At 45.8% G+C, this 17572-nt stretch overlaps 1 protein-coding gene across 13 annotated transcripts in view; it reads left to right on the plus strand.

Annotated features, from left to right (window-relative positions):
- The window catches only part of LOC147673145 (uncharacterized), a 265735-nt gene that overhangs the window by 120860 nt on the left and 127303 nt on the right, over window positions 1-17572 (plus strand). For all 13 annotated transcript variants that reach the window (XR_015302599.1, XR_015302602.1, XR_015302604.1 and 10 more), the window contains 2 exons: window positions 12847-13355; window positions 13767-13881. Coding sequence is in view for 7 of the 13 variants with exons in the window: in XM_086946893.1 (XP_086803019.1) it covers window positions 12847-13355; window positions 13767-13881 (624 nt within the window). In the remaining 6 variants the exon portion in view is untranslated. The remainder of the gene's footprint in view (window positions 1-12846; window positions 13356-13766; window positions 13882-17572) is intronic.

Genomic DNA, 17572 nt, shown 5'->3' on the forward strand with positions numbered 1-17572 from the left:
CCCCCTTGGAGTAATGTCATGCTAGCTGCTCTCAACTAAACACGTTCAAGAAAGTAGTTGCCAACACTGAGAAGTGATTACACAAATTAAGCACTTGCTATTGACAGTTGTTGGGATTTGCAGATGGCATAATCAACTCGGCCTTTCATCCTTCCAAGGCACATAAATTAAATGCTTTAAATACTTGCGGCAATAGTAAGACGTGTCATTTACAGCTCTTGAAAATGACTCAAAACTGTGAACTAGCGCATTACATAAAAGTAAGGAGATCTTGCAAGATAGGGCAGTGGAACCTACAAAAGTGTTCCGAAGTGAGGTCAAAATATCAATTTTGTGTCATTTGGTTGCAAAAATATTGTCAAAACCAGGTGAGTACAGGGCCGGTGGTAAATTTTCCATCCACGCAAGGTTTACTAAGCTTCAAGCTCAAAATGACAAACCTCACACTCTTGGTTGATGGGTTCGCTGGAGTGCTAGGTAGTTACTGCTGGAACAGGGGAGGGTGCCCAGATCTAATGCCCCTACCTGAAATGTAAATAACCAGGAGACAACACTAAGAGGAGGAATTTTCACTATCTTTGACGACCTAAACCATACCTCATAGCACTATCTCTTAGGTATTTGTGACTTTCTAGAAACACACACGGGTCGTAAGTGGATTAAGGGGCGTGGCTACGTTTTTTTACAAAATCACTTCTCTTGCCAATTGATTAGGCGTCACAAGATCAAGCGGGTCAATAGGTGACAAGCTCATGGTAGGATCTGCCCTTTACGCTTCCAAACATGTATACCTCCCATTGTCACCAGAATTTCTTGATTAGATCCTAAGATTGACATTCCAGCTCTCTTCCATACAGATCCTGCTCTCAAATACTCGGAGTATGCTAACCGTTGTAGGAGACTTCAATAATAAGTTTTCACAAGTCTAATCCTTGGAAGACTAGAGGAAATGTGACCGGTACTTGGGAACCCCACAGAGATAGTACCTTTCTCTGAGCCAGTCGACTTAAAGAATGTGTGAAATGATCACAACTAACGAAATCCTGTTTTGCTGTTGTCCAGACATACACTCTGTGTTTCCAAGGCTTGACCCGTTATTTCTACCAGAAACAAAACACAGGCTAGTCGGTATGCATTTCTGCAGGGAAAATGCATGCTAGTTGGTAAGGCTTATTACTTAAGGGAAAAAGTCTTGGATCATATAGTACTTGTAATGCCTACGACTTAATCGATCCACATGTATGAAAACTTCTAGGTCTTGTGGCAAGAGACGATTTCACCTCCTATGGTGTAGAGTAGACAGAGTATGGAAAGTGGTAATGACCAAGAGGGTAGAAACTGAAGCATTTCTTATAATTAGGAGCACCCTTCTTGTATTGACCACCAGAGACCTGGATGAAAGTCTAATGATTTGGGGGATCTATATATCACTAGAGGGAATTCTCACTGGAATGAAGATTATAGGAACAATTCCCCTGAAACATATGAATATCCAAGCAAGTCCAGGAATCAAATGGCATAGCTGGACAGGCACCAGACTGGCAAGGTTCACAAATGATTGAGAAATCAAATCTATTTTCGCAATATTTTATAAATCTGCATATGTTCAGAGCAGTGTGTTGAGGCATATCATGACTCTAAGAGAATTAACCCCTTATGAAAATCAGATTCCAGGACAAAGACCTAGTCAAAGCTGCAGTTTAATGTACGAAAAATGGTACCAACTATGATATTGGTTGTTTCCCAAAAAGCAGCACTCAGATGATGGTGCCTAACTGATGTTCATGGTACTTAGATAAAATGAAGCTAAGGTACATGCGAGGAAGCTATCAAATGGAATTCTGAGGTTCGTGTCTAAACTTTTTGGATGAGATTAACTGTTAGCTAGATGTTGGGTCAACTGACCCCGAGAATATCCCATTGATTACTGTTCTGATTCCAAAAGATTGGTAATTCATTGATCGTAGTATCCTTGAACTCAGAGATCGCCTCCCACTCCATTGTGTTTGGAATACATGCTGAGAAAATGTGAGCTAGATGTTCAAAACATGTCCAAAATTCCACTTAGCGTTCTAGTCTAAGCATTTCTGTGTGGTGCTCTATCAGCAGGGGGAAGAGGATGCAGTGTAGATGGAAGGCTGCATTCTTTGTTGCATTGTTTACCTGTAGGCAAAATAAACAGAGTCTACGTTTATCCTGGGATTACTAACCTAACTGGCTGGTGCTCCAGACTATATTGTTAGTGTACATGCTGAGCTTCTTCACCACACCTGGCACGTGTCACCTGCAGGTCACAAGACGACCCCCGCAACAGGCACATTAACACTCGGAGCTGCTTCACGTTGTTTCAAACGTGGTACCAGAGCAAGTCCATTAACGCTGGACATACCTCCCCAGTACAGTGCCCGGAAGCTTACTGCAGCTAGACTAGATCTGTGCAACAGGTCCCTTAACCCTGTCATCTATCTACAAAGCAGTCTGTTGGTGACGAACAAACTGAGCCACGAATGCGTTACTATAAGTTCCCCTTTGTTTTCAGATTATTTCTGCAGAGTTTATATAAAGTCAGACAATCAGGCGGCAATACTGTGGCTCATATAGGAATGCATTACAACCACTGCATTACAACCAGGGCTGCTTTATCCCTCCCTCTTTTTGGCTCACAACTACCTCACAACTTTACTCTCTATCTCACTCTCTCTCTATCTCACTAGCTCACTCTATTTCTATTTCTATCTCAATCTCACTCTCACTACCTCAGTATATCACGACTCACTCCCTCAAAAATTCACTAACTCACTCTATCTCACTACCTCACAACTTCACTCTCTCTCTATCTCACTACCTCACTCTCTCTTTCTATCTCACTAAGTCACTTTCACTCTTTCACTACCTCACTCTCTCTCTATCTCACTACCTCACAAACTCACTCCCTGTTTCTATCTCACTACCTCAGAACATCCCTCTACCTCACTCTTTCACTACCTCAGTCTCTGTCTCTCACTACCTCACTCTATCTACCTCTCTCTCATTACATAACTCTCTCTACCTCACTACACCACTCTATCTCACTACCTCACTATCTCACAACTTCTCTCTCTCAAAACATCACTACCTCACTCTCTTACTACCTCACTCTCTTACTACCTCACCCTCTAGCTCACAACTTCACTCTCTCTCTCTAACTCACTACCTCAATCACTCTCTATCTCACTACCTCACTCTTTCTATCTCACTAACTCGCCATGAAACCCCTGGGTGTCTGTGCGCTTAAAAAGTTTAGAATAACATAACTCACTTTCACTCTCTTTCACTACCTCTCTCTCTCTCACTACATCACTCTATGCTTATACCACTACCTCACAACATCCCTCTCCCTCCCTCACTCTTTCACTCCCTCACTCTCTATCTACCTCACTCTCTCTCACTACCTCACTCTCTCTCTATTTCAATACCTCACTCTCTCTCTCTCACTACCTCACTCTCTCTCTCTGCTAATGCAATAGGTATCACATATGCAAAAAAAGCTAATGCCGATAGAAATGACAATGCCATTTATTTAGGGATACAAAAAAGATAAAAAAAAATAATGAGCAATACCAATAGCTCTACCTATAATATTGCCGAGACCATTGCATTGTAAATGCTTGTTTTTTAGGTCTCGCCTTTTGCATTCCGAAGGAATGGGAAATGGCGAGAATTCAAGTGCTCAAAATACTCGTGAAACCACTGGTTTTTTCGTGCGTTTTTCTTCAAGTTCACGTGGCCACAGGCACGCGCTTTTGGGCCATAAACTTTCACAGCCATCTGTTCCCCAGCTCCAGCACCTCCCCTCTCTCTCCCTGCGCACAGCCTTACTTGCATTTCTCCTCCCCCTCCCCAGCCAGCTTCCCCCAGGCCGTGTTCCCTCCCCTGCTACCCCATCCTCACTCATCCCTCGCACCCCCTCCTCCTTCAGGCCCCCACCATTTGCTTAGGACATTGCTTGTTTGCATTTGCGATATTTATTTGTTGTAAGGAACGTGTTTATTTAGGGGTTTTGAGTTGCTTGATTTAAACGTGCATGCAGCTTACCTTGCGGGCTTTAGCAGTGATCTGCATTTTTTTTTCTAACTTTAACATTTTGCTGCTTCTCTTAATTTAGGTAATGTGTATTCCACAGATGCGGTAAACGTAAAGATAACAATCTTCTCTAGAAGGCTGATATTTGCTTCATTAGTGGTTGCGTCTTCACTGTTAGGAACGGACCATGTTTTTCTCTTGTTATTGTATGCCTGGTGTCAGCAAATACACTAAATGCATGTTTTTTTAGTCCTGGACTGTAGGAAGGTACATCCTGACTATGGTTGCCCCCAACTTTTTTGCCCTGTGTTTTAGCTGGTTTTTGACATAGTCGACCTGGGATCCTGCCAATCAGGACCCCAGGCCTACTGCTCTCTCTTTAAAATGGATTCCATGTACCTTAGGTGCATTTCCAATTGGTACTGGGCCACCTTATCAGACCCCATAACGCAGGGCATAGGTGTACCCAGGGCCGCCAGGGGCTGCAGCATGTATTATGCCACCCCTGGCTGGCCTCCTAAATTTGACACAACTGGCTGCATGACAGCTGGGGCAAAGCCGTGTAACCACCCTTTGCTTTAGGTATAGTAGCCCTATATCTAACCATACAATGGACGCCCGAGTTCCTATCAGTCACTCCTATGGCAGGCCTTGACAATCCTGAAGGCAGAGTGCGTGGGCTCGTGTGAACTAGGCTCTGGCCCGAGCCAAGCCCGGTTGCAGCTTGCGGGACAAAGACCCAATGGCTGTTCCATGATAACGCGTACCACATCGGTAACTTCGGTGTCGCGTTATCAAGACATGTCGAGTAAGGTGTCATACGAATCGGGATGCTGCCCCCTCACCAATTCTGGCGACGGGGTTAGCATTCCGCCCTTCTAGAGGGACACGACATGTACGTAACTGTGAACCCCGGTTAAAGTTAACTAAAGCCTCAGCTCCACAAAATGGATGCTGCCACCACAGACACGAGTCTGACCTCCTGCTGCTGGGAGTCCTTCCAGCGAGGAGCGCTTGGACAAAGGGTTTCCTGTCGAGGGCGGTGTTCGCACCGTCCCAGACAGGGTTTGTGTATTCTGGGTAGGCAGGGCTTTTGCGAGAAGGTGACTGCGGAGTGGCACCCCGGTGCTCACTACGCATCTGCCGGTCAGAACCAGTTCCAGGGGCGCCAGCCCTGGCCTGGGGAAAGTCCGGCAGGGGAGAGGGGTGTAACTACCCCCCTTCCTGGTCCCACCCTTAGGGCAGGACCTAGTCATGTACCCACCCCTTTCTTTAGGATAAAGGCCGGAGCGGGGACCCTTCCAAATTAGATCATCTTTGAATCAAGAACTACTTTCTACGAAAGGACATTCGATACTCTTCTCAAGATTTCTCCCTTGTGACTAAGGAGTAGTCACCCTGCATCAGCGGGCACCATCTAAGAACTCTGCGGTTTGCTGCAAGTCCTTCCTCAAGGATCCGACGGCCCAGCTCGACGAGAACCGGCTTCCCTGGCACCTCTGACCTCTACCCACGTCATCAGCTCAGCTGTGATCTGTGGGTGCGACGAGACCTCGAGGGACCGGCCATCATCAAAACCTGCACGCTTTCTTAACCAGCACGACCATCGAAGTAATTCCCTGGTGAGTGCTCTGGGGTCCGAGAAGCCCCGACCCTGAGCCGCTCCAGCACCGAAGTGCAGTCTCCCAGCATCTCCACGATCTGCGTGGGGCCCTTCTGCTCGCTGCTCAGCACGTTGTCTGGTCACTAGCCGCTGGCTTGTGCCCTTCTGTGACGACATCCGACAATCAACACTGCTGGTCTGGTTGCTCCAGACTGGCCCTTGCTTCCATCTTTGAGAGAAGCACCCCGGACCCCCCTGGTCCACTCAAGACGCCATCTTAGGCCCACCACGTGGTCCTGAGATCTGCCAAGGCTTGTTGCCCCATCCTGGGCCCAGCGACGCCGACAGCATCATCCTTCGTGGGACAACTCGCACCTCCACCGTGGTCGCCGACAACGCCTCCTGGTCTGTGAGACTGCAGAGCCTAGCGTCGCCCACTCACCTAGTCGAGGTGACGGCCAACCGGTGCCCTCCTGGTACCCTCTGACTACTGGCTAGTAGTACGAACTTGGTCCCCTCTGCTTTCAGGTATCAACGATCTCTGATCCAGGCTTGGATCTCTACGAACTATTCATCACTGGTCGCCGGCCAGCAACTCCTTTTCTTCCGGCTCCTGGCTCGTCAGCGAAGACCCCGACGCCTGTAAGACTTGTGCAGCCGCAGCCCTCGTGGCTAGGTAACTCGGCATTTCGGTGCCTGCATAGCCTCTTTACTCTAGGGTCCCGAGTCCCTCGCTTCCGACTTGCCTTATCGGGTCCGCCCGAAACCTTAAACTTTCCGTGTCCTCGGACACTTGTTTTAATTGTGCACTTGAAGTATTTTCCTAAGAGATTTGGTTTGTGCTTAGTACCCTGTCCTCATAAAGAGTACAGGGCCGTTGTGATTCTTAATAAATATCCTGTTTATTTTCATAACACTTGTGTGGTGTCCTTTCACTTGGTGTTCAAGGGGTACATGTGTGGTAAACAGCTGGCTTAACACGCCCTCTCGAGTCTTTAGCCTTAGACTGCTCGTATCCACGCTACTAGGATAGCTGGTCTTTAGGTTGACTTACAACCAATCATCATAAGGGTCGTTTGGAACGATACATAGCGGTCGCTAGAATAGCGAACGCTGCATATCGGGCCAACTTCTCACATGGACAAGAAGCGTAAGCTCCATAGCCACATTAATCACATGGCTAAGAACTTTTGTGTCTAACTTGAGCTTCTGTCAGTGATAAAATCTCAAAATACGACACATCCCTACTCGATGGTACTTAAAGAGCAACGCCACAGCTGTTTATTAGTCCGGACACATTCTATGGGCACCTTTTTAAAGCGAGGTACATCTACTAAATGGTCTGCTTGGTGCATCAACTATTGCTCAGTGGATCTCCCGAGTACACCAGCATCTCGGGAAAAACTCTTCTCTGGCGCTCCGAGACTCAACAGTAAACGCCATGTTTGAAGAGTCACAGCAATGCGGTACAATTTTTCTCAGTGCTCGCCCAAACATTTTAGAAGTTTCCCCTCCTCTTTACTCCAGATATGCGCTTCTCAGAAGGCCTTTAAAACATGATCTAAAAACCTCTCCGGAAAGATCTCTTGCTTGGGCGATTTGAAATGCCCTACTATTTCGCTGGGCATACTGAATATTGTGCTCTGTCGAACGCTGTGCTACAATTCATATGGACCCAGGTCCTTGAGTTCTAAGGGTCTACCCCTTTATTACTCATAGTGCTACAATTCATAGTATTTTATATACTTTTCACTCCACTGTTTGTGTTATGTAGAAAATATTGCATGCAGTGATATTCCTGCCTGCACCAGTGCTGCATGTTAATGTTACCCGTATTGTGACGGAGTCTCTGTAAAGCCATTGAATCCCCCTCGCCCCGCGAGACTTGACTGCACAAAACAAAACCACAAATAGGTCCTAGAGGGAGATACGATGTATTTATGGTGCAATTACGTGCGCAGCCTCACTGCTGGCTAACGTGTACGTACGGGGAAAGATGGAATGGCGTTATATGTTTTACTGCTTACTGCATTGACGTTCTTTGACAAACTTTGCTTTAATGGAGCGTGATTTGTTGTAAAATGCAAAGTTATGCAGTCTGAAAGGCTAACCTCACACGGATGATTTCACACCCACACGCAAACTCCTTCAATGCAAACAGGCTGCCGCCTGCCGGCGGTGAGAACCTTCTATAGTCCATGTTGCCACGGTGTAATAATGTTTGGCCTTTTTGATTGGGAGATTGCAATTTGTATATTTTGCTCGCTCCTTCTATCTTAACAAAATAATTGAGCATTTCTTATTCTAAAAAAAAAAATCAAAAAATAACACATTTCTGATAAGACTGAGCCTGGGGCTGGCGCCTTCTTCACGGATCAGGTTACAGCCAAAGGACCGACCAGATTGTGTCTAGTTTTCTCGAGGCCAGCTGATCTTGCTGTTGCCTGCTTATAGAAACTTGCAGGGGTAAACAGACGTTCCGAATTTGCTCGTACCCGTTGCTTCCAATGGATCTTGTGGGCGAAAGGATATTGTGAATAAAAGCAGTGACCTCGAGCTTGGAAAAAGCAGTGAAATATGCATTTATATGCTGAAACAATGGCAGCATTCAGCGACGAAGAGGAGGTTGCCTGGCTCAAATGCTTGGGTAAACAGGAAGCCTTTTGTGGAAAAGCAACATCCCCTTTACCCTGCCCTGGACTGGTTGGCGTGTGCTCTGCGGCTTCTCCTCCCCTAATTATTCATGGCTGGCCGGCCGTACTTTCAGTTTCCCGGCCGCTCTTGTTAAAAGTAGGAATGCAGGCTTTCTGCCCACCTTCCCTCTAAACCTTCTTTCTTAAGCTCTCGTTGTCTATCTTTATCAGTGCCTGTCAGCTGCTTAAGCTAAATAAGCCACAACTGTGGCTTCGTTGTACATCAACAACCACCAACAGCAACATCTGCTGGCAACTTGATGGCAACCGAGGCTGACAGGGCAAGGCCACCCAACAAACCCAACTGCATCCACGGATCAGGCCCCTGAAGCAGTAGTGCTAACCGGTCCGGCAGCAAGAGAATCCAGATAGGGAGAGTGCAGCAGCGACAGAGGGCACCCTCGATGTTTGAGGTGTGCCGCACAATATTGAATAAGCCCCCCACTCCCACATATAAGGTGCCTGCTTGGGAGAAGAGATGGCACCCACCAAAGGACAAGCTGCACCAGTCCCCCACTGCGAGAGGGGAGTGTGGACAGGCATCACAGAGAGGTGAGAAGAACAGCGCAGTTCCCTGAAAGTAAAAAATTAAGCACATAGACTGTACTGACGCCGCTATGCACACCCCCATTACAGAGCGACTTCCACTCACCATCTGCTGACATCGCGCATCTACCCTGCAGCTATGAGGAGAAGCGCCCACAAGGAAAGGCATGGCCTGCAATAAAAAGAATGATTCAGAAAAGGGGGTGGTGATGAACAGAGTGTCTGAATTAAGCAGACCACTCTTACCCAGTCCAAAGATCAGGGCTTGATCCATCACCGTTTTTTAGCTCACTACACCATCCCAGCTCAGAACTTGGCTATATGCAAATTAGTCTGACCCTGGCCCAGTGCATCATGGGAACAGGGCAGACCAAACTACCGAGCCAATTCTTATACTGGGAAGGAAACAAGCTACCGGGGACCGGTTTCTGGCATTTCAGCCGTCTTCGGCCCTGCTTGCTTGAATCCTGATGGTGCAATGAGCAAGGGACTCACATCTGAGTATACCCTTCCACGCTTATGGTGGACAAAAATGATTCAGAAAAAGGGGTGGTGATGAACAGAGTGTCTGAATTAAGCAGACCACTCTTACCCAGTCCAAAGATCAGGGCTTGATCCATCACCGTTTTTTAGCTCACTGCACCATCCCAGCTCAGAACTTGGCTATATGCAAATTAGTCTGACCCTGGCCCAGTGCATCATGGGAACAGGGCAGACCAAACTACCGAGCCAATTCTTATACTGGGAAGGAAACAAGCTACCGGGGACCGGTTTCTGGCATTTCAGCCGTCTTCGGCCCGGCTTGCTTGAATCCTGATGGTGCAATGAGCAAGGGACTCACATCTGAGTATACCCTTCCACGCTTATGGTGGACAAAAATGATTCAGAAAAGGGGGTGGTGATGAACAGAGTGTCTGAATTAAGCAGATCACTCTTACCCAGAAACCGGTCCCCGGAAGCTTGTCTCCTTTCTGGTGAAGAATTGGCTTGGTAGTTTGGTCTGCCCTGTTCCCATGATGCACTGGGCCAGGGACAGACTGATTTGCATATAGCCAGGTTCTGAGCTGGGATGGGGCGGTGAGTTAAATAACGGTGATGGATCAAGCCCTGATCTTTGGACTGGGTAAGAGTGGTCTGCTTAATTCAGACACACTGTTCATCAACACCCCCTTTTCTGAATCGTTTTTGGCCACTACAGGTGTGGCAGGGTATACTCCGACATGAGTCCCTTACTCACTGCTCCATCAGGATTCAAGCAAGCCGGGCCGAAGACGGCTGAAATGCCAGAAACCGGTCCCCGGAAGCTTGTCTCCTTTCTGGTGAAGAATTGGCTTGGTAGTTTGGTCTGCCCTGTTCCCATGATGCACTGGGCCAGGGACAGACTGATTTGCATATAGCCAGGTTCTGAGCTGGGATGGGGCGGTGAGTTAAATAACGGTGATGGATCAAGCCCTGATCTTTGGACTGGGTAAGAGTGGTCTGCTTAATTCAGACACTCTGTTCATCACCACCCCCTTTTCTGAATCGTTTTTGGCCACTATAGGTGTGGCAGGGTATACTCAGACATGAGTCCCTTACTCACTGCTCCATCAGGATTCAAGCAAGCCGGGCCGAAGACGGCTGAAATGCCAGAAACCGGTCCCCGGAAGCTTGTCTCCTTTCTGGTGAAGAATTGGCTTGGTAGTTTGGTCTGCCCTGTTCCCATGATGCACTGGGCCAGGGACAGACTGATTTGCATATAGCCAGGTTCTGAGCTGGGATGGGGCGGTGAGTTAAATAACGGTGATGGATCAAGCCCTGATCTTTGGACTGGGTAAGAGTGGTCTGCTTAATTCAGACACTCTGTTCATCACCACCCCCTTTTCTGAATCTGCAATAAAAAGAAGGCTGCTGCAGCCCCTGTTTGAAGCGACACTACCAAACGGCATTGACTGGGTGAACTGCGGATGAAAGACAAGTTGCCCTGCCGCCCCAGCATTGAAGGAAGCCCACACCGGCATTGCAGTGCCCCTCCACCCCACAACAGCGACTCCAGCTCAGCATGGCCCGAGGCTCGAGGGAGGACTGCCAATGCCTCATGTACCAGTGTCACTAACAGGCCAAGTAGGTGACTTAGGCCATCAATTGTGCAACAGTAAAGCCCCCCTGCTACTCACCGTGAATAAAAAAAATAGCCCGCAGTGACCCTGCCTACCTCCTCGAAATGCCTGCAGCAGCGGGAGCAGTCTCCCCTCTCTGCAAATAAGAGCTTCCCAGCCTAGTCTCAGGATTGAGCCAGGACCTGTAAATAGAAGTGCTCTATATTTGACCCAGGTACTAAAAAAAATATATAGAGGTCTCTCTCTCCGTCCCCACACGTTTTCCATTGATGGTTGGCTGCTTCTCCTAAAGACGTGGGCGAGGGCAGACTGAAGTCGTTAAGCAAAGAAAACAAGCACTGGCGTTGGCAATAGGTTTCGCATTTGGAAAGTTGGAGCTATTGGTTTTGTAAATGACATTTTATATTTATATATTGTTATTGACAATGCCAATAACGATATATAAATATAAAATGTCATTTACAAAACCAATAGCTCCAACTTTCCTACTGCGAAACCTATTGGCAACGCCAGTGCTTGTTCTTGTATGCTGGGGTTTTGAGGTGAGGTGGCAATCTTGAGCAGAGGCTCCTTTGTTGAATGTATTTGGTGATTTTTTTCCTGATGAAGAGCAGTCTAGTTCTATGTATTGAGTTTTGGGTGATACAAAGCAACTTGAAGGTGAATCTGCTGGCAACCGGTAACCAATGGAGGGCCCTCTAAGGCAGGAAAGAAGTGGATTTGTGGCTTTACATGTAGGAGTAGTCTGGTTGCAGAGTTCTGAATCTGTTGTAGTCTTTTCATAGTTTTTACAGATAATCTGTGGTAGAAGTTATTGGTGTGCTCTAGTTTGGACAGTACAAGAGAGATAGTAGATTGGACCGTGTGTGGAAATCCTAGGAGGGGATAGATGCGTCCTAGAGTTTTCATGGTAATGAAGCTTGAACCTGCTAACTTTTATGCTTGGGCATTCATTGATAGGTTGGAGTCTATGGTAATTCCAAGGTTTCTTACTTCTTGGATACTTTAAGAGGTGGTCCCCGGCAGTAAGACCAGCTGCAGAGTGGTTTCAGTTTTGGACGCATTCAGTTTAAGGTGGCTCCATGTTGTCCACTGATCAATGGCTCCGAGGCAACTGATGATTTCTGAATGTCTTTCGGGCGTTCTAGTTTAAGGAGTATGTGTGTCATCAGTGTAGTTATAGCGTGTGAGCTGAAATTCATTGATCATTGCCCGTAATGTAGAAAAACATGGGTGAGATGATAGAGCTTTGAGGGGTCCCTGCTTTTGTGAAGAACGGTTTGCATGACAGAGGAGAGTAGGGATGACATTTGTTTTGTTTGGAAAGTAGATTGTAATCCAGTCGAGAGCAGTCCCCTCTATGCTTGCTTTGTAGAGTTTTTGGATTGAAGTGTCAACTGTGTTGAAGGCAGCTAAAAGGTCCAAGTGAAGTAGGGCAGCAACCACTTACCGGTTTACTGTGTTTTTAAGGTCATCCCAAAGATTCTGTACCTCCTCTTAGACAGAATCCGGTTTGGAAGTTGGAAAGCATGTAGTTATTTCAATGAATTGTGACATCTGGGTGAATGCTGCTCTTTTTATCAGTTTACCCAGGAAAGGGCCATTTGTAATCTTTCTGTAGTTGTTTGGGTCATGTAGGACAAGGTGTGTTTTCTTTAATAATGGACATAGGTATGCCTTTTTTCTTTAATTCTCTAACTACAGGAAAAACTAATTGGTAACAGTTTTGACGTGTGCTGCAGCAGAGGTATTTAAAAGAATGTGTGTTAATATATCTTTGCAGGATTCTTTTTTCTTTTTGCCCTCACGCTGATTTATTTCCTTGTGGCTTCTTCTCTTCTAGGTATTTATTCGATGAAAGTAGCGTGGAATACCAATATTACAGATTAAAACTGGCAGAACTGCAAAAATTGAAAAAATCCATTAAGGATGTAACGGTCCAGGCAGATTCATGCCAAACGTCATCTGAAGATTTTTCAAACAAGTCAATGAGAGCAGTGGCCCTTGCAAAAGAACTTGCAGAACTAAAGGAAAAAATTGTCCATGGCCAAATCATTCTGCAGAACGAAACTGTAACATCAGGCACGCAGACGGGCCTAGATCATGTAGTGCAAGAACGCCCAGCAGGTGTTGTGCAGCCCTCCCAAAGCCAGTCTGTTCAGGAGAAAACAATGCCCTGTGTTGAACGGTCCACCGACAAACAAGTGCCTGCTGAAGAGGCCACAAAACCTGAAGTCCATTCTGTAGAGGCCGATCAACCTAAAAACGGCAATGTAGAGGCGGAGAAGCCTAAAGCAACTGCTTCTGGAGCACCCGAGGAGTCGACATCATTCCAACTGCAATCCCAAGAACGTAAGTGATATATTTTCTTTTTTTCCAAAAGGATTGAAGGATACTCTCCAGTTTTGTCAGCTGTAGACTGATGTACCCTTAGGAATGACTCCAAAGAGGCACTTCCCTGGCCTCTTAAGGGACCACTGATCGCCATTATATCACGCTTACGTATGGCTTGGTTGTGCTAGCATTCAAAATACTGTCAAGGCACTTTTATTTTATTCTCTTCAAGTCATAAATTTCAGCCTTTAACTACCAGGCTTGGTACCAATAGTTTAAAACAGCTTCCTACAGTTTGGTAGACACAGAATAATGTTTTTTTGAGCATGCCTGGCCTGTAATTACCATTACAGGCGGCAGTGATAGAAATAAACAAAGTTTATATCCCATCTGTTGTGACTTACAAATATATTTTTGTTTAATTTTCAGTTGATGCCAGCACTAGAGAAACTGCAGAAAATCTGGCCCGGTTTCTTGTTGAAGTTGGACCAGAAATTGATGGCGGGTTTAATGTGGGCATTCTTTCTGAAAACCCAGAATTCTGGTACGTAATCTAGCCAGTCTACATGTCATTTTACATATTATACGATGGTCAAGTCTCTTTTTCCTTCAACCTGTGGGTTTCGTATTTAGCATCTATTTTATGTAACGTTGTGTAGTTTTGGGGTTTTGTGCTGGATACAGATGAGTCTACGCTGTGAAAGCGCAAGGTATCAAGGTAGCCAGGTTCGCATAAACTAATGCTCATGTTTATAAAACATCAATACAAAAAATATTTAAAGTTTGACATACAGTGGAGAAGATCTCTGAAGATGAGCGGATTGGAGACAATTTATTGAGCTTTTAAATGTTTGAGTCCATAAGGGCGTAGCGCACACGCAAGATCTTGGCCCGAATTACCTCCATACGTCCCCATTGCCACCTCACTGAAAGGACTGTACTGTTGTACCTGCACACTGCTCATCAGCAACAGACCTTTAGCTAATGAGGTTTCCCTTTTATCCGTGATGTTTTTATTTACCTCTACACAGCAAGCATCTTTTTTGTTTTAAATGTATATTAGTATATAATATGCTTGACAAACACTTCACCTTGAACTTTCGATTTGCTCTTGTTAACTCGTATTGGTGTAATGCAAGACTATTGAAAGGCTCTGCTTTCAGAGTTAATACAGAGCGCTCTTTGATAGCCTTCAGGGTGCTACCTACTCCTGATGAAGGTAAAATGTTGAACTGAGTATTAAATCATCAGTTGCAGACATTTACGTTCCCATAATCCCTTCTCATAAGCAAACTCCCCCTCCTCCAAACTGTTAGGACAGGAGTGACTGTGTAGACATGGATTGCTTCAGTTGGGATGAAAGATTTTTAAGTAATGGTTGTCCTCATTAATGAGAGCCAATGTCGCAAAGTATGCTCTTTGTTTCTGGACGCACAAGCAGTCTATCTTGAGAAAATCCATGTTTTACGTTCGGAAACACAGGTTTGGGCTTTATGTCATATTTAATTAGTTTCCCATGATGTACCTGTTATCATATTCACTCAGATCCGTTCACATTACTTTCACGTTTGTACATATCAAATTCTAGGCATTACGTATTGAATGGCCAGATGCCTTTGTTGTGATTATTGCATGCCTCAACAATTACATACTCTGCTGACATGTCTTATAAACATGACCTAAAGCCTCATTTTCTTTGACTAAATTTAGTATCTTGTTTCCTTGACTTAAAATGCATTCACCAATCATGGCACAGGTACTGCCTCCCTAATATTACCACTCATCCTCATTCCAGTATCTTTGCTCCATCTCTTTTCTCCCTGACCTAAACAGAAACACACAGGCATGATGTGTGGCGGTCTAATTCCATGCTTCCCTGATGATCATCAGTATGGAATAAAAGAAAGAATAATTTCTGTTCTGCTACCCCAGGAACTAAACCTTTACAAGGTGCTTCAATCTTGTATGTGTGTTGGGATCAGAAATGTCAGCTTTAAGATCTTTCCATATCTCAAAGTGGATAATTTCAGTCTGGATATTCTCTCAAAGCTCATTAAATAGTCTTGAAACATAATAAATAATAAAGCATCTCACCACTTTAGAGCCACAGCCCTCTTGAAGGATCTGGAATGAGTTTTGCTTAAATGATCAAAGAAAGTGCCAAAAGGTGTAGTTTTATGTGCCTACTTGTGAAATTGGAATCCTAACTTGAGGCCAATTCTATTTTCTGAACGGATGCCTAGGCTTTTCCCTGGGTATGCAAGATTTAGAAATAATTGTGGCCTTGACAGGCGCACAAAGCGTGCCCTAATAGCAGGTAGAGGACTACCATATATGCCCGGGCAGAGATGCATAAAGCTGTGGTGGCAATGTACAGAGTTTTTGTGAAGCAGTAGCATGACCACACCTTTTGTTCCTCTGAGTCAAAGAGAGTGTAGTCTACTTCACATCTAGTGTAAAGGTCCGCTGTTGTATGCCCCCGCTCTTTGCACTCAGTGTGTGTATGTGGACTGATAGTGTAGCACATGTATGGCAGTAGGATGCTGTGTGCTGAGTGTCTCGGTATTTGGAACCTGTTGGATCCTTTTTGGATGCCCCTAGATTAGCATGGCACAAGATGGATGTCGGCTACTCTGCTTCCCCAGAAAGTAGAAGTGTACTGACCAATTCCTGGGCCTCGGAGAACAAGACACTGAAGTGAAGGAGGATAGAGCTGGGTCTTCCCTTAGAAATTCAGTGAGGTCCTTGTTAGAAAAGGGTGATAAGTTCTTCTAAGCACGGCCATTTGGTGAACGTTCAAGGGTGGTACAATAATTTCTGTCATTCAAGGTGAGAAGGTTCCTAAGCAGCATCTGTCTCTGATCACTGCTTCAGGAAGGTTGATGACAGGCAGGTGCAGAAATGTCACACCAATGTGCCCTTGTTTTGGATACTTGTGCTTAGAGCCAGCATCACAGCTTGCTGCTTTGAGATCTACCAGCGTGCACAAAGTCTGTGTCTGAAGAAAAGCTTGAAATTGGCATTTGAGATACAACCAACCCAAACTGTCTCTGAAACCTTAGACAGTGAAATCACATTCTTTTTCAGGAAATATCTATAAAAGTGGGATTCTAGAGGTGAGGGAACATCATCTGAAGTCCGCACTCTCTGTTGGAGAAGCCAAGGATCTGTCTGGAAGCATGTCTCCCTACAAGAGGGAAAGAGCGTGTCTTGCCCTGCAGAAGGAAAGACAGTCAATGAGAAGCCCAATGTGTTCTGGTGTGGGGAATAACCTGAAAACGTTAGCCACTAAAAGGGAATGGTGTTAGTGGCATCCCGTTTGCAGAAGGGTTTCCCTGTTTTTCATGATCACTTAGGTTCACAAAACTAATCACAGTTGTTTAAAATTGCAAGCATTGTGTTTGATCAGCATCCCATCTTGGTTCTCAGACTGGTACTGCCACGTTTGTTAATCAGAACACACCATTACCACAGATGGTGTGAGTCCTGATAAGCCGAGAGGCGCCGGCTGCTGAAGTACTCCACCAGGTTAAGATTGGCCTGGAGGCTGCACCCCAGTACCAACATACCATCTACACCCGACCTAGGGAGATCGCAACTGCTGAAGATGAAGACTGCTGTGTAAGCCAACCCACCAAAATTACCAGGCTTGTAAGTTCCAAACAAGGCCACAGCTGCAGCCCCAACCCTTAAAGATCTACAACCACAGCAGCAGGACTGCTACATGCTTCTCTCCCTCACCACCCCAAACTGCAACAATGGAAAATAGGTAACCACAGGGCTTATAAGCTGTGAGCGGAACAGTAGACGGAATAGAGAATTAAGGTTAGCCTTGTACTTGGTAACCACTGGATATGAAAAGGAACTGAACCACTGGGCACATCTGCGCCTTGGGAGTAATCTAAGTGAACTCTACCTGTGTCTAACTACTGCCCGAGTTATGCACCAGGGGTTATAGACACTGGGGAATTCTGTTAGTGGGAGCGGGGGGGGCATGCTGACGGATGTAGCACTTCAAGGAAGTTTGCAAACAGGAATACAGTCCTGCATCTGATTTGCCTACTTGCAATGTGTAGTATTGCTGAGTGATACATTACTGAAATAAGCACTGTGCTGGGCAGTATGTTGTGAAGTAGAAAGTCCTTGCCCTACACCCTACCTCCCTGAGAAACTGTTGATTGCTCGCCCTCACCACCCTAAGAATGAAGCGTGGAAAAGGTGTACTTTTCCCTGTT

The sequence above is a fragment of the Lissotriton vulgaris genome, chromosome 12, assembly GCF_964263255.1.
Source record: "Lissotriton vulgaris chromosome 12, aLisVul1.2, whole genome shotgun sequence".
Taxonomy (NCBI): Eukaryota; Metazoa; Chordata; class Amphibia; order Caudata; family Salamandridae; genus Lissotriton; species Lissotriton vulgaris.